This window comes from Opisthocomus hoazin, chromosome 5 (assembly GCF_030867145.1).
Source record: "Opisthocomus hoazin isolate bOpiHoa1 chromosome 5, bOpiHoa1.hap1, whole genome shotgun sequence".
NCBI classification, from domain to species: domain Eukaryota; kingdom Metazoa; phylum Chordata; class Aves; order Opisthocomiformes; family Opisthocomidae; genus Opisthocomus; species Opisthocomus hoazin.
Genome location: NC_134418.1, coordinates 31,641,594 through 31,659,725, shown reverse-complemented (window position 1 = coordinate 31,659,725; position 18,132 = coordinate 31,641,594). Strand labels below are relative to the sequence as shown.

Here is an 18,132-nt window from a genome sequence, read left to right as displayed (position 1 = left end):
TGGCATATTCATTCTGAGATCACGGTTTGCATTTTTGCCTCAGTAATTTGTGATGATGAAAAGCAGGTGCAGAAATGACTGCAGAAGTGCTACTGCCTAAGGCAAGAACTAGGTCTTGATGCCACTAATAGCTATTGATACCTCTAAACAGAAGCAATAATGGTCCTCAGAGGCCTTCTTTTGGCTTTTTCAGAGTGCGTATGGGTATAGATTGAAAAAGCCACACAATTTTACTGTTACTCAAAAGAAAACATAGTCCTTGCCAAAAAAAACATTTAAAAAATGCAATGTCAGACTAGGAAAATTCAAGAAGCAAATTTTTGAAGTTGCCTTGTAGTTTGACTTTTTTGGTTCTGCTAGCACAATCATTTGTCCACACAAGTGAAAAAAGATTTTTTGGTGTGTAAATTTGGATATGCAGAAGTATACAAAGTTAGAAGTAGTACTAAACATTTAATTTCCTATACAAACTTGTGGTGGTAGGATGACTGCGAGGAATGAAAATCAGCTATGCAGTACTGTTGATACAATATCCTGTGTATGTTAAAGCCTCCAAGATAGTTTTTTTTAGTAAGCGTTGAAAAGGTTTTACTTGTTTAAAAGTATTATTTAAAAAGATAAATGCAATATATTCTGTCTGTTAAGATGTTACTAATTCTTGTTTTTCCATAAACTGAACATGAACACAAGTAAATCACTGGCCACACTTACCTGTTCATAGACACCTTGCAATCATTTAGGTTCACATTATTAAACTTCACACTTCGCAGCTTGTATTACAGATCCATAATAGTATGAATCCTTTTGATGCACAGATCGCCCTACATGGTAACCTAGGATCCCTATGATCCTTTAATTCTCCTTACTTTAAGTTCCTCCAAATCAGTCCGGAATTTTGTCAGTGTACTAATCAATATTATTAACATAAAAATGAATAAAGTGAACAAAAATTAATTTAAAATGGAAGGTGTTTTTAGCCATCACTGAGCTTGTCTTTTTGTGCTGTAGTTTCTTATATAAAAATATAAGAAGTCAGTAATGTTTGGAAAATTAATTTTCCAATATCCTTTACACTGCTTTTACAGACCATAGACTTGCTAAAAAAAACTTTTGGGGATTCCACTGGGAATGCATAAACAGCATTATAGAAAGAATTAGTTCCATGCTTTTGGTAGGAAATTGAATGACCACCTGATAAGAGAGGTTACCTTCTGAATAAATGTAGTGGAAATTAGCTTAAAAGCTTTGGCCATGCTCTTGCTTGACAGTGCCTATATTTCAGCACTGAAATAAGAGCGGTAAATATTTCTGTAACGATAATAGGAAACTGCAACCCATGCAACAAAACTTCTGAACTCTGTTCTATGGTTCGTGGAAAAGATGTCCATCATCTTTGGGCAGCAGACTGTTTTTGCAGTGCTGGCTCTCTTACTTGTTTCCAACAGCTGAACATCATCAAAATGTGGGGATGCTTTTCTAATGTTACTCGTTCATGTAGGGGTCAGACCTTAAGAAACATATGTAACTGCCACAACGGGGCTGAGAACGCAGGGGGGAATAGGCCACATTTCTCCGTTAAGATGCAATTCAGTTTATGCTAAAGATGAAAACTCTGCACCTTTCACTTGGGGTAAACTTACTTGTAACTTCTGGGTTAACACTGATTCTGTACTGGACTTCAGCAATGCAACTCAGAAATCTCTAGGATCCAGTCTATTGGATGTTATAAATGGACAAGATTTGTGAATTGCAGCCCTTTCAGGTACACAGGTAGCGCATTCAATTGGAATCTGGTCGCAGACTCCTCCCCAACAGTGGGGAAGTCGCTGATGGAGGTAATTGTTGTATTTAGGTCTGTTCCTCTGTTCTCAGAATCAGAAAAACCAATCCCATTGCCCTTTTTTTGTGCTGTAGAGAACTCAGCTTAAAGAAATATATATATAATTTTTAAATTATTAAGGAACCATTCTGAAAGCAAAATTAACTATTATACACCTCCAAAATCCGTGCATCTGAATCAGCAAAACTTTAACGTAGGGAAGTTAAACTTAGTCAATTCCAAAAGTGAGCCTGTGCAAGATCTTTGGAGCTGTACTCCGCTTCATTGTTTTTGTAGCACTGAGCTAATGATTGGTATGCCTGTTTCACTACAGATTTAATCTTCCAAGCTGTATCTGTTAGTTGTATTTTAGTAGTATGCATAAGCAGTAACATGCTGTTATAGCGACATTACCTCTTCTTCTTGTTCTTGATCTGATTCTGATTCCTTTCAGTTCCAAAACGCCATGCAAAAAGAGAAGGGGAAAACAGCAGGCAAAACGCAAATTTTTTAGAAAAGGAGAGTAGGAAAACTTCTGACAACATTTAACAGAAACGAAGAAAATGCAGTACATTTCTGCAATTGATTTCTTATGTCAAAAAGCAGCAAAACTAAACTGTCCATTTAAAACACAAAAGGCTACAGAATCAAGCGAATTATGAACAGAAGAGTTGCTTCTGGGTGTTAAGACTTCTAGTGATCCTTATTTGTACCAAAACTTAAAATATATACATGCTTTTGCACCCATTAATTAGCATGACTAAATACTTAAAATAGTTAAGAACATTACCCATTGAAAGTTAAAATATGTTGAGATGTGTTATTTTTAAATTATACAAAAAAGCTATAATAAAGATTATATTGTATGCTAAAAATGCTGAGAAAAAATGAACATCAACAGGTAAGATTTTGGGCAAATAGCCTAACACACTCCTAAGACGCATGCAACTCCTAATATGACAAGGACAGTAAAAAACATGAGTTATCACAGTATATCAATAAACTGACTCTTTCTAAGAAAAGAAGTGCTTCTTAATATCTGATCTCACTTAAGCAGAAATCAAGGGCATTCCCATAATTTATGAGAATTCAACTGGTCTCAATTTTGTTATTTATAAATACTAATTCATACTAGAGTTTTCCTCTCCTTTTTCTGCCCTTGATATTGGTCGATTTTCTCCCCCAGATACATCAATAACTGTTACAACAATATTCTGAAGAAAGACCACTTATGTGATGTGACATACTCGTAGATTCTTGAAGGATTTCATCAGATGTAGGAAGAAAAGTCAGTGTCAAAAGTCAATGTAATATTAAAATCTAACCTAAGAAAATATTTTCAGCACTACTACAAACTCTCCAAATTCTAGAGCTCATCTGCTATGTTTTTACCACTATCACCACAGACAAACAAGGCCATTAGCGAAAAATGCTATCACGAAGCTCATTAACTTTCAAATGGGCAAATGAAAAAAAATCACAAATAATTTTCACTCCTTCTGTACTTCACAGCTTAAGAACATCATATGATCTACAGACATTATCCTTACACTTTGTGAAAGAGGTATGAATGGTAACTTCATCTCCAGAGAGGTGTCACAAAACATGGTTAGGCAGCATGGGAAGTCTTTGGTAAAACAAAAAATTAATCTAGAGGTAGTCATTGAGTCCCAGATCTGTCTCACCCCTGAACAGAATCTGGGTAAAATTTCTGTACAAAATAAGATTAGTATCGGTCTTGTGCAACATCAAATGAAATAATGGGACCTATGTAATGCAAACTGGATTTTCAACTCCCCTATGTCATCTCTTCCAAGTCCTCAAAAAATATTCAATAACCTCTTTGAACACTGGCATTAGGAGTACCAAACCCAAGAAATTGAAAGCCCTTGGGTGCTATTTATTCTTCTTTAAAATACCTGACTACAAGGCTTTAACAATATTTTGCCCTCCTACTCATTACTTGTTTATATTATAATCTGATGACTATAGATCAGTACAATTTCACAGTACCTTTGTGTAAACAGGTAAAGTGATGTTTAAATTACATATGGCTTGATGAACAAGGCCTCTTGTAGATTTTGGCTCCTTCATGAATGATAATCGTCCACAGGGTTCTTGGGTGGTATCTCGCACCTGGTAGAGCAAACATACAGACATTTAACCTGTTACTTTGCTATTCTGCTGTATGATCTACTAGTGCCACTCAAAACTATTTAGCAGAAAGAGGGTAGATGTGGGAGAAAAGTCCATGTAGGCAAAAATAATGTGTTTTCTCTTTTTTTTCCTGCTTTTTTGTAAATGTACATACAGATGTATTTGTGTGTCAAAGCAAGAGATGACAGGAGCACGTACATGCTTATACATTAGAACCTCATTTACAGAAGAGAGTCCTAACACTGTAATCACAGTCTTAAAAGAACAGAGACTTTCCAGTATGATTGGGCTTCCATGATAACTTGCAATACCCATTTTCCACTGAAATGGTCCCCAAATGTTATGGTCATAACAGAGACTCATTTTGTATTTGGTAACAAAAGGAACTAAGTCATTTTCCCCCCACACGGCAAACATACATATTTATGCTTATGTTAGCAATAACCCTTTGCTCAAAATTTTAGTATTAAATATTGTATTTGTTCATTTGGCTGCTCTTTTGGCTGAAAACAGTGAAAGACTACACTTAAAATACATTTGCAAAATGTTTTCTCAAATGTACTGATAAATCCTAGTCTTAGAATGAAGAAATTTGCTGGAATCTATTTATACGTGTGACCATTATGATCTACAAAAGATACTACACAATGCCATACTTTCAGATTTTGCAGTGAATCTTAGAAAAATCTCTTTCACAGTTGTGAGTAGCAACAAGTGCAAACACTTAGAACTTGAGATATTAGTGATGTAGTTCTAGCTTTCGTACATAATGTCAGCAGGATTATGCACAATATCACAGAAGAAATACAACTCCAAGCACTACCTCATTCTTAGTTTTCTGAACTGATAAAATGATACAATTAGATACATGTGTATGAACTTTACCAGACTGAAAATACTAGATGCAAAGACACACATGTTTTTGAACATATTTTGGACAATCCGTCATGGAGAAAAATACGCAAAGCCAAAGGTAGGTGGTGGCATAGATAAAAGTGCTACATTAAAAAAAGCTTACAAAATAATCCTGGAAAGAAGGGAGAGAGTTTAACAGTTGTCCAGCAGCACACAGCAAATTTAATACAATGAGGGAGTGGGTTGATTTTCTCCACTTTTTGCAAGTTTCCATTCAAAAAGCATTTCTCTAAAACTGTTTTATGTAATGGTAATAGTGTACTCCGTTGTAGTCAGGACGTCCCAGTAGAAGGAAAAGTTTGTGGGGAGAGGTTTGCACAGCCCTTCAAATCTCTCTCTCCAGAAGAGAAGGTGATGGTGGCTTGGTGACAGCAGCCCTCTCTGCTGCTAGCACAGACCGCAGTGAGAGCACTTTTTTACATAACTTACTGCTCCCTGCAGATCTCATGAACGACGCAGATGAGCCCCGTGGACCCTGGTGTTTATGTCACTGCCTCTATAGCTAGGGCTAAACCATTAGTTAATTTTGCATGAATAGAGGCTGTTTATTTTGGCTTTTGTTTCACAAACTTTCCTAGTCATATAAAAGGTTTTAGAATAGAATAGTACAGTAATATATACTACAGGGATAAAATTTGTTTACAGTTGGGAATTTATCAAAATCAATTATTTCCTTTTGCTTTGTTCTAAAAAATATGGTAAAATCATAATTTGAAATATCCAAAAAGGAGCCATGCCTTTCTTACTGTACCCCTGAGGAAGTTTTGCATTGCTACTGAAGGGAGTACAATTGGTTGAAGAACAGTTATACCTGTATTTACAGCCATATGCATATTTACAAGTGTAGGGTACAACAACCATATTTTGATCGATTTCTGCCAATTCTACACTGTTTTCTGACACTTTTTTTGCAGTTTCTGCATTTTTTTCCTGCAATATATTGAACCATGATACAGAAAAACAAACAAGATCAAACCTGATCAGCTCTTTAGATAATTAAGTAGGGAACAGGGTTCCTAGAAGTATGATTTTGGTGACTGAAAGAATGCTGTGGATAAATGCATATATGGCAGAACACAGGCACACATAATTATATTTAGAGAAAAATGTTACTATATTTTAGGTAGCCATTTGTGGTTGTTTCAACTGCCTAAGTCAACATTTAATCCATTATCATAAAATAATTTAGAACTGTTCTTCAGTCTGCTCAGTTTATTGTAAACTCAGAAATAGGCAAAAAATAAAAATACAATCCATAGCTCATGTTATAACATTACCTTAACAAACAGAGGAAGTCTATTTTCTTTGAAAGCAAAAAAACTGAATATATGATGTTGCCCACTCTTTGTTAGTGGCACCAAATTGCCAAAGCAGTCCACATAGATGGGTTTTCCTTCTAATACCTATTGGTAATGAAAAAGAAGCAAAGCAGCAGTTAATCACAATGAAGTGGTTAGGATTTCTTCTTAAGCATAATTCTACAGTAGTTTTGATCAATTTCTTAAATTGCTAGGACTCGTCAGCATTTACAAGATTTGTTAGGTACAGTTACCTAAAATCTGCGGAAACGTTTCAGATTATTAAATTCCAAATGGAATACATTGAATACTCATTTTGTCATTTACAGTGTCACGCTATTGTTACAGAATTAACAGTGTTACGAATCTGAGCAAATTCTCAATCTATATTTTAATTTGGATTTTTTATTTGCTCTAATTTTAGCATACTTTGCTAACCTGGCCTCGTTATAACAGTCAAAGAAATATTTTCTTCAGCAATCAAATCAAAAGTCCTTGTTTTGACTGGTAGGATAACAAGCGAGTCTGGGAATATCACGAAGTTCCAGAGGATCTTTTTACCAGTGCAGAAACTTTCTAAATTAGATCACCTATGTGTTTAATCTACTTGCAACAGTCTGTTGCAGCAGGCAAAGATTCTGTATTTCAGTAGGTTCTACTTATTTCAGCTGGATTTGTAAAGGCCTATAGCTTTTGAAAGTCAGACCTCAGGCAAATGCCTCTCTGAAATGCCTGTATAATGACACTGCCTACATCTTGGATTGGTATTGTTATGGCCCCTCCACGTGTTTAAATAAAAGTTTACCAGTTTTGGAGGCGTTCCCTCCAAACTGCCGATACATTAACAGCTCATCCTTACTTTCCAGAAATTCAGCCTTGTCATTCAGTTTTATAAGCCCATATTTTATCTAGCTGCTCTGCACAAGAAATGCCTGTCAGAGCTACAGGAATTGGGAGGACAAATTTTTTAAAGGTGGGATTCTCATGGAAAAGAGACCGTACTAAGCAGAAGAATATGCCAACCATGTAGTTAAAGCACTTTCAAATTGTCATCCCTTCTGAGGAAGCTGACAGAGCCAGAAAAACTGCATTTCGCAGGCAGTTTGCTGGATTCCACACAGGAAAGATTTTGCCTGTTCAGCGACAGATTTAATTTTTCTTTTGTAAAGCAGAATAATCATCAAACCTGCTAGTTTAACTTCTGGGTATGCAAAGATGCTGACAAAACATGCTACTGTTGACTGCCTTTTTGGTTAGTGGTATTAATTTATGAAGTTACTGGAAGCTGAGATTTACATTTTGGCTTTGACTATCTCCCCTTTTCTCACGACACCTACCTAGTATGAGGCTCAGGAACATAACAGTTCAGCAAAAAACAATACCCTCAAAACTCATCTTTACTCAGACATTCTTCTACGAGGAAGTTAGTAACTAAAAAATTCAAGGTGTCTCCTGACAATTTGCTACAGAACTAATTAAAACTAAGTAATCACTGTGGACCACCACAGAAATGACTATGAGGTATTTGGATTGAACTTAGGGCTAGCCTGCATCCATAGAACTTAGTTTTAGGCTAAGTGAGGAAAAAGTCCATTTACAACACTTATCTGCTACCTCTCAGCTTGCTGTTGAGTGACTTCAGTCTTGTTGTGCACCTGAAACCCCAGCCAAGCTACACAAATTTCTTACAAACTATTGTACTTTGTTTCATAAAAACCGTGGGTAATGCCTCCAGCTTGCATAACTAGCCATCTCAAATAGATTTCCTAATACTTACCTGGCAGTAGCTGCTCTAGTTCTGAATCTGAATTAAAGAAATGCTGACCCAGACACCAGAACAAACAACTTGAAGCTACTGAACTAAATGGTAACCCCCAACTTCATTTTATTACCTGATTTCCTGGTGTAAAATCAGTCCAGTTTCTAAATGCAACTGTTTAATATGTCCACCATACAAAAGCATCTTGAGAAACCAAATTCTTTCAATTCAGTTTTGTCCTATGGGTTTTCTAAAGCTTAGTCTCCTAACAGAGATTTCAGACTCAACCAGCCCACTTCCGTATTTACTTTCTCCTTAAATTCAGCTTGAGGTTCCTGCTTCCTATATTTTTAATTGCTGAGGACTGCCCTGAGAACACACTGGATGTCCCATTTGAATGCCGATAATGCTATGGCGAAAGCAGAAAAAACAGCATTACCAAAGTCAGACAGGGAATTCCTTTCTAACTTCTGGTAACCAGCTGATTAGCTCTCCTTGTGGGTGAAGCACACAATTACTTTCCATTTTGGTACGTTCACCCAGGAAGACCCAAATGCAGTCAGCTGAATATAGGTAACCTTCCCACCAGCCCTGTGGACTAAGACATTGGCAATTGCCCACTGGGAATAGGATTTCATCACCCGTACCTGGCAGCTACTTTTCCCTTACATCTGACAAAAGTAAAAGTTTCCATCTTACCATGATGCATGATATTGCATCATGACAGTATCTGTTGGGACTATTATTTTTCAGTACTTGTGGCAGATAGAAGGCAGAAAATAACAGATATCAGAAAATGGAGAAAACTGTTTAAGATGCTTGTACAGTACCTCTACATCCCTGCTTCTGGCAACTTCAGCAAAATTTTCTTGTTGTTCTAGAGTTTTATCCACCTTGTCATCTGTCATGCAAAAACATCTTAATCGTGCTTCAATGGGATCATGTGATTTGGCAAACACCACGAATTTGGCCATGTAGGGGACACAGATAATCTCTCTATACACTTGGGAAGCAAAAGTAACAGATTCTTGTGTTTGTCGACAGTCTATCAACCAAAATCTGTAGAAGAAAATGAAGAGTTGTGTAATCAGCAGAGAAGGATCTCAGCAAGCCAATGATATGTTTTCCTGTCTTGGCAGCATTAGCTGGTAACCATGCCTATTGTATATGACAAGTCAGAATAAAGTAAAAAAAGTAGTTATCACTTGGGAAGAATAGTCTAGGAATGCTCACGGTACCCCCTAAGCATTTAAGAGCACAAAGCAAAATCAACACGGAAAACCTTTGGACCAGAACTTACTCTCCTAAACACCAGATGCGAACCCTTCACAGTCTCTGTTGCCCAAATTCCAGGCCATTGTTTGCCTTTCTGATAAGATCTCACTCAGCTGGAAGCTTATTTCCTTCCAGGTACCTGACTGGTTTATAAAGGCTTCAAGAAGTTCACTTGTCCTGTGGCAGACAGTCTCATACACCTTCTCTGAAGACTTGAATATATGAACCTTGTCATATTTTTGTGTTTATGAAATATATATTACATTTATAAGTATGTTCATAATTTTTAAACAAATATTGATGGCTTACCAAAATCAAGACATTCTGGAAATTCATAAAACTATCCAATAAATGTTTTTTCTTCTATTCAGAAGTTGGCTACGGCCTAAATTTTGTTTTCATCTGAATTGATTCCTTACAGTGAGAACATGTGATCAAACTTTTCCTGCCTTTTACCAAGAAATAAATCTCTTCTAGAATAAGCTCAGTGGTCTCTGTTTTACATCACCTTCAACAGTTTCTGATGATGTTTGAAATGGTGATTGATCTAATCACCATTCTTCTAGACCTGCCCAAAAGGTTTCTGAATTTGTTCTTGTTTATCATATGTCATTACTGGATTTCTACGCAGAATATAAGTAAAGAAGGATGTACTGGAAGTGTACAGTTCAGATTTCCCCTTAACTGTGACTCTGAAATACGTGCCTTTCATCTAGAGAAATACAGGTTCTTTTTGACAGCTGGTTGCTGCTAAACATCCGATGACGCAGATGAGAATAGCATCCCACAAAAATCTTACTAAAACTGCTTGTAGCTAGTCATATGCCGAGCCTGTAATTTCTCTTTCAGGTTATGACTAAATTGTTAAACTACAGAGTAGGCAATTTCATCCGTTTCTCTTTAGTCGCCTGAAATCTTCCTAGGCATTGTACAATTTCCTGTTTGTTAAGTGCTGGACACATCAGAGTTCACACTTGGGTGTTAGTGAACCACGTACAAACATCTGACATGACAGGGATGCTGTGAAAGTTTCCCGAGTTTTATTGATGAGGAACAAGAGACTGAAACAGCTTTTGGCATGTGTTGCTAATCCTTCAGTCTGTTCTTGGACCTGTGTCTCTAACAGGTGAAATATAAAGCTGCCTTGCCCAAAACACTTGTTTTTCTTCTACTGTCTAGCTTAAAGGTTAGCATTACATTCCTTACACACAATACCAAAAACTGAGGGTCTTTAGGAGAAGGTAAATGATTTTGTCCGCTGTGTAACACTGCATGCCACATCAGAAATTATTTTTACGTGAATTTAGTCAGGGACTTCTAACTTTGATTTTGTGGTAAGTTTTTGTTATGCATATTGAAGACCAGTGATACATATATTTCTATATCTGAGCCATATTATATTTTGAAGACCCTGAAAGCAGATGTGTCCATATCTGATTCCTACTACTCTTGCCTCACAGAGGCTGTGATCCCCACTGATGCACTTTGCATCATGGTTTCTAACATGTCGTTTTACTGACAGCATCTTTCTAATGTATACGCTGAAACTTCTACACCAGTGGTTCCCAGTTTGTGATATGTGCACCGCAAGTCAAACACAAACATGTTTAAAGCAACAGACAAATACTACTGGAATAAACTAGTTCCTCTGCATGGTGTAAAGCCAGGACCTGCCACTGCTATCTCATTCAGGTACCATCATGACAGGGAAATAACTTAACATTACAGGGTAGTGTCATAATTGTCTGCTTTCACTAAGAATTATTACAAATGAACGTCTGCCTCTTACAAAGCATTGCTAGTACATGTGAATTGGAACAAACAACCTCAAAAATTATCAAACACATACTGTTACTTAACACATACCATAGATGTTGCAACTCAGGTCTAGAACTTCAGCGTTCAGAACAGGTCCTCTTGTGTCAAACATGACCCTCCCCTTTATTGAAAACTACAGGTTCTTTACCCTTTCTTTGGGCCATTCAGGCCAGGACAACATTGCCCAGTAATAAAAATTTACAAAATTTCCTTATACCTTCGTCAAGACAACAGAACTGTTATTTTGCAAAGAAAACAACTTTCACTTAAAATAATTTAAAATGTAACCGCAGAAATGCACCAAGCATTTTAGGAAGGAGTAAGACATATTACCTTCTTTCTCAGATATCACTTCATTTAGTTTCTCTGTGGAGTTGATGACATTTCTTTTAAATAAAATTCACTGTGTAGGTAGAAAGCATGCTCGAGTCTGACATCCGTAGGATGGAGACAGAAGTCATGAGAGGTCAAAAACACCTCAAAAACTGATATAATCTAGAGGGAGCTTATTACTTACTGTAGATTACATGGTATTATAACCAACAAAGCATACCTTTCAAGGGTGATTTCTGTGGTCTTACTCATCTGCAGTTGAATAATAGCGAATTTCATGCTGTGCTTGTCTTTAGAACATTTAACAAACACACTGGTTCAGAAACAGGCTGATGACATTTGAAAGAGAGAAAGCATGTTTGGTACATAAAGGCTCTGCATACTGATGCTTTCCTTCTCATGTGTGGGAGAATTATGCTATGCTGGACTCAAACTGGAGAGACTATATCCTCTGAGAAATCACCATATGTTCAAACGATTTGCTGTCATACACCAGGGGCTAAAAAGCCCAAACAGATACTAAATTTTTTAAAAAGCTGCAGCTCAGGAAATGGAAAACAGCTATGCCTCAAAGTCCGCAGTGTAATTCACATGAATTTTAGACAAATGAATCTCTCCCAATCTCATTTTGGACAGAATTAGTCTTATGAGTGGGAAAACTGTTCTCCATCATTAATGATTTAACTAGGCATAAACAAGTTACTATGAATAGCAAACAGTCAGGAATCAGCTGATTCTCAGCTGGGCGCAAGGGCAGATGCACTTTTAGACCAGGACACAAGTGAAGAAATTCAAGTTGGCTTATCCTTCAGCAAAGAAGGTAATTAATTTGCTGACTGAAAATACGTGAAAAATCCCATTTTCTAACTGTAACAGCATTTAAAATCATGTTTGGGTTAAAGTAATCTGTTGAACGTTCATTTAGATTAAAAAGAAGAGGCAGAACCCATTAAAATCTCTACATGGGACTCCGCCTATATCACAGAACGTTAGCAACAGTAATCAATTTTAATGTCATCATCGGGATTAGGAAACATCCATTACTAATATGGATTGGAGTTCCATAAACTGTCACCCTCATTCTGGCTGTATTTCAAGTGCAGCCCTTCTGCACTTCACAATTTTAGGGACTTTGACCTCTCAAACTTTGCATCTAGTCTCCACATCTGGTTCTTATATCAATCTCTAATTTATTCCTTAATACAGAACACTGCAGGTAGGAGATGAGAGCTGAAACACACTTTTAAGATCTCCCTCTTGTGGTCACTGCTGTTAAAGAAAAATGTTTAGCTGAACTGAAAAGAAAGGTACATAAGAAAAACATCTAACTTAATAGGAAGAAAGCCATTTCCAAACTGCAAAAGTATAGAAAAATAATACTTTGCTTAATGTTAAAGTTATACTGTAGATGGCATGGCAAGAGCTGAACTCATTTTAACACTGAATAAGCAAACCTAATCTAACAGTAATAACTGCTCTGGACACTGAGTATTTGCGCTGAAGGAAATTCACTGATTTTCATGGGCAAGTTGACCAGGATTTTTGTGTTTGCTAGACTACACACCCTAAATGTAATACTTTCCAGGTCATGGACTGCATCTCCTGTTACAGAGAAGGAGATTTTTGAGCATTTCTGTGATATAAATCATGGACAGTACAAAAACTGTATACTTTTTTTTTTTAATATGAAATTCTGTTTTCAGAAAGACAGCAGTTGAATCTCATCACAAGAACAGATGGTTGGAAAGGATTCTTCTAGATCACAGTTTGGTACACCTACAGGCCTTTCTGCTTGATTTCTCATTTGCTGAATATTCTGGAAGTAACATCTTTTATAACGTGTATAATGAGCTACCCAAATAAGGAATTTCTGTTTCCACAGAAATTTGCATATTTCTGCACCTGGAAGAAAAGGGGTATTCAAAATGAAACCAGATTTTTTCTAACTACCTGAAAATGAAACTGTCCCTCAGATTCCTATTTCCAAAAAATTAGTGTGTCATTAATTCATTTCTGGGATCATAGCAGGCGCTGACTGCAAAGGGCTAACGGCTGAGAAAAAAAGGACAAGAACATCAATTTCTTTCTGCAGCTGGTGCAGACTGCAGTGCTTACAGCTCTCGTACATCATCTGTCTGGGCTAGGAGGCTCAGGGCTTCCAAAATACCTGCCAATTGCTTCACAGCATAGACAAAATATCTATGTTCCTTCTACTATATAAACTAAAATTTTTGGAAAATATTTGTTGAAAAAAAGACATGCACTTGAAAGTAACACTGTAAAACTTATTTTTTGTTGTACAGGTACCTGGCAGACACATTTGTTGTGAAGGAAACGCATTCATTAACAAATGTCAATGGTGTTGTTCCAGTGATGTCTTCCCATTGGGCAGGGGTCGTTCCTCCTGAAATGACAGAGATTTTTTAAAAACTGAAAATCAAGCAAGTCTGAAACTTTCTTGCTTCTAGGAAATATTTTACATTCTTCTGAGTTTTTAATCGCTGTGAAACCAGTAATAATCCCAGACATGCCTTCTCTTTAGGTCCACATTATTCCACTAATGCTAGTAGGATTGTAGGGGGTTTCCCCTGAGAAAACAAAGTGCCCAAATGATTTTGAAATGATAAGTCCTGTAGCACAGCTCCAGAAATGTTAAAAGAGCTAGAGTTTGGGGGGGAGAGATGTAATTTATTATAAATTACTTCTGTTCATTTGAAACTGTTCACATATGCAGGGCAAAACTGGCCCAGATATAGCGCAGTTAAACCTATATTGATACACTTGGGAAACAGTAGTAATGTTACAAATAGTGACAACTACAATTTATGATTTCTGTAGTCTACTTTTTGCAATAATTGAAAGACTCGGGTCCAGTATGTACATAATTAAGAAATTTCTTTTGCACATAGCTGTGAAAACCTATGAAACAATCTGTGTCTGATGACCTCCCTGGAAGATCTTGCAGTTGAAATATGCACCTCCATATCATGGTGTACAATAGCCAGCCTTCTGGATTCCTATCGGTCTATTAAGTGTTTCAGCCCTCTTTGTCATGGACATTGCCATCTTCCTGTTTGGCCCAAGCAGTTGACAATGTGGGCACAACCTGTCATCCTCCATCTGTGTTTTCAAGTTCGTCAAGATCTGTCCCTGCCTCACCTTTTGGTGAAGAATGTCCAGTTGGTTTCCAGTTACCTTAAAATCACACTCAGCTTACAGAAAACAGAAATAAAAGTGTTTATTTCTAGCAGCAGTTATGAATATTTATAAAATACATATGAAGAACTGAAGGAAAAACTATACATAACCATAGCTAAGTCAGAACATGTGTCTGTCCCTCCTCTAATATTAGCTGACTTGCTAGATATCCATTTGACCGCGTGGTACAGTCTTTATGCAAACCTTAAACAAAGTTGTATGTGTAAAGGGATACTAGTTGTCATGAAATACCTCTTTTCTCCTTTTGGTGAAGCATTCTTGGAACCAATCTCCCTTTTGAAGTTTTGTAGAGGATCCTTGCAGATTTATTGTCCCTCCAAGAAACTTACTCAAATTCCTCTTTATAGAGGAGACCATTCTTCTCTATTTAAATAAACACTGTTTCACTCTCTTCAAAATGCAAATACTTCTTTGTAGACCAGATGTTGTTTCTGGTATTTCAGCAGCCATCTAACACATTTGTATCACAAAATTGTAAAAGCACCTGTTGTCCAGAACGACTCATTGGCACATCTCAGTGTGTAATGCATCTTACATTGGGTTGGTATTTGAAATCAGTTTGAAAATTAAGAAAGATGTTAACTCCTAAACAGAATAAATGCATGCAGCTCATTTTTGCCTCTTAAGTGAGACTGATTAAGATGCTAACCACTTTGGAGTTACAGCAAGTATAAAGTGTTTAACTCCAATATTTTCCTCTGAAGCATACTGCAACATTATGTCTGTACTACACTTTGCTAGGCAGAGGTATGTTGGTTCTCAAGAAACAAACTTGAGAAGGAAAATGCAAAAAAAACCCAAACCCTGAAGTCTATGATTATATTACACATCTCTTGTTAGTCCAAACAACAAATGTTATGTCTGCTATAAAGTAATTGTTTGGAAAGTAGTTTATTTCCACAGCCTCTCATCCCAGTCAGGTTTTCACCAAGCTTTCCATGTGTATAATCAGTTTAACATATTCAGCTCACGATGACTGACAATTTCAAGACGCACATAAAAAGCTCTAGTATTTGCATCCTACCTGTTATGCTGCATAGTAACCTTAAAGTGGGTGTGTCACCTCCATAACCATTCACGATCCCATCACTGGAGGCCTTGGGGACGGGAATTGTCATTGTGATGGGTTTATGGAACTTCCTTCTCCTGGGCTCAAGTGTGACTATAGGACTGAAGGTAGCCTTGTTGCCTAAAATCTTCTTTATAAGTTCAGTATGCATAGGTTGAGCCTTTCCAAAGCAAAAGACAGTAACAGAACAGTTACTTGAAAACAGTTTAATGAGTACGTAAAGAACTGGGTCTGTACATTGCCATGAAACCCTTAAGTTTTTACACTAGTGGCATAACTTCCAATGAAAATCTGCAGATGGAGCTGACTGCCAGTGAGAAGGGGAGGCCTCCCTTTTTCAACTTTCCCATGACTTCCTCCTCTTCCTATCCCCTTTCTTGGTGCCTGTCAGACCCTTTACAGCATTAATTTAATTCATTTAATCACTAGAAAATGATTCCTTTGTCACCTTTTTTCTATTTCTTAGAACAAGCTCTGAGCTACTTTAGTATTCTATTCAACTGTTCACAGGGGATTTCAACAAGCACAGTCTCCTGGCCAAGGTAAGCTGTGTATGCATGCAGCAGGAGGAGGTGATGGAGGTGGGGGAAAGACTTCCCACTCTTTAAGTAATGAACTTTCAGGCTGGTTTACTTCACTCTGAAAATCTGTACATTTGACCTAGTTATTAAAGCCCTTTGTACTTCTCTGATGCCTTTCATAAGATATATTTATGAAATTGTTCTATGACCTACACTAATATCATCACATCGTCACCAAAATTAGGTGGTTTTCCCAAGATCATATAGTCAGTTAACAGGAATCTGAATTAACTGCAATACCCAAAGTTTTACCACTTGCTTTGACTTTTGCATGAATATTTTTTAATTATTTTTACTAGAAGCATTCTAGGCAACAACATAGAACATGATAAGCTGAATTTGCTGGTTCTCCATTCAAAGAAGGTGATTTGACATTAAAAAGAAAAAAAGGATAAGCCTTGTAATTGTTCCATTCTACCTGGAGGCCAACGCGAATTCGTTTGGTTAGAGCCCCTTCAGGGAAGACTGCCTGCACTTGTGGTACAACAGTGCTGCTCAGCACACCTCCCTCAGGTCCGATGAGGTTGCTGTCCTGTTTGATCCGCGACACCACTGCAAAGTACTGAGGGAAATCTCGGGTGATGATGCGACAGATACGTTTCTTCTCAAGCTCCTCTGGAGTGTCAAGTACTGAGGTCAAAAGGGAAGATGGTCAGAAGACATGAATTTTATAGAAATAATACAGCAAACATCAAAATTCATTCAAGCTTTTCACAGTTTAACTGCAAATTACGGAAGTATTTTTTACAGAAATCAAAGAGGAAAAGGAAACCTACCCCAATATTTTAAGTTCAGCAAAACCAGAGAAACCAAGAAAGGAATAGACAGACTGAACAACTAACTGAAGGGAGCTGAAGACAACAAACTCAGAACATGTTGACAACATCCCCAAAATCAGCAGACAAACAAGCAAAGGGATTGGTCCAAGCCCCTTTCTACTTCACACGTTTACACTATGGCCAGGATAGCATCAAGGAAATTAAACTCCAAATGTACATGAGTTGGCTTGTTTACATTTGTTTTTGTTCTTTTTTTTTTTAAAAAAAGCCATCAAAATTAATAACAAATTCTGCAGATCCTAGACAGCCCAAGGCCATTCTGTTCTCTCAGAAAGCAAGAATACCCATGACTGACATTTCCTCCCACACATGTAGCTGCTTGGAAAGGATTAGTATGATAATTGCCTTGTTTTGCAAAGATGTTTGCTATGGAAGCTTTTCTTTTAACACTACAAAAAGAAGCAGTGGAAAACATAAGCCTAGCATCTATTCTCAACTTCATGATGGTAGATTTTGCTTTGTCCCACTACTTGAGCAGATCATGAAAGGGAAGTAAGCACAAGCACACAGTGCTGCTGCTGGCTCCTGTACTGAGGACAGGATTATGCTCCACTGTGACAGAAACAAAGTATCTGGAGAATGTAGCGTCAGAAATTCTAGAGCGGATCAAACATGAGGTGCTAAACAGAATAAATGGTAAAAAAGCCCCAGTTAGTTACAGAAGTAATGCAGAAGCAGAATAACAAAAAAAGTCACAGTGGATACCTTCATCCATCCCATTCAAGATTTCATTCAGCTCATCCTCAGTGTATTCACAGAAATGCTCCTTCCAGCTGTCCCCGTTCTCACTGCGCAGGATCACCAGCTCTCTCTCTTTCCCACGCAGAGCAGCAAAATGGGGAATCTCCACAATCACAGGCCTGGCACAGCAACACAGCGCATTAAATGCACACGAGAGAGAGGAAGAAACAGGGTTAACAGCAACTCTATTCAGTCTGCTACAAAGTGACCTGGAATTCTACCTATTTCTGTGGAATACTTTGGCATAATCCTAAACTAGCAGGTCACTAACACATATTAGATTTTTACAGGGACCCAGTAAATTCTGCA

The 18,132-nt window shown here is 37.3% G+C and overlaps 1 protein-coding gene across 2 annotated transcripts in view; it reads right to left on the bottom strand.

Moving 5' to 3' along the window:
• Positions 1-18,132, bottom strand: part of ANK2 (ankyrin 2) — a 365,935-nt gene that overhangs the window by 31,564 nt on the left and 316,239 nt on the right. For both annotated transcript variants that reach the window (XM_075420874.1, XM_075420873.1), the window contains 8 exons: positions 17,788-17,942; positions 16,662-16,873; positions 15,618-15,822; positions 13,682-13,778; positions 8,779-9,007; positions 6,169-6,294; positions 3,833-3,955; positions 2,234-2,266 (listed from right to left, as the gene is read on the bottom strand). In XM_075420874.1, coding sequence (XP_075276989.1) covers positions 2,234-2,266; positions 3,833-3,955; positions 6,169-6,294; positions 8,779-9,007; positions 13,682-13,778; positions 15,618-15,822; positions 16,662-16,873; positions 17,788-17,942 — 1,180 coding nt within the window. The remainder of the gene's footprint in view (positions 1-2,233; positions 2,267-3,832; positions 3,956-6,168; positions 6,295-8,778; positions 9,008-13,681; positions 13,779-15,617; positions 15,823-16,661; positions 16,874-17,787; positions 17,943-18,132) is intronic.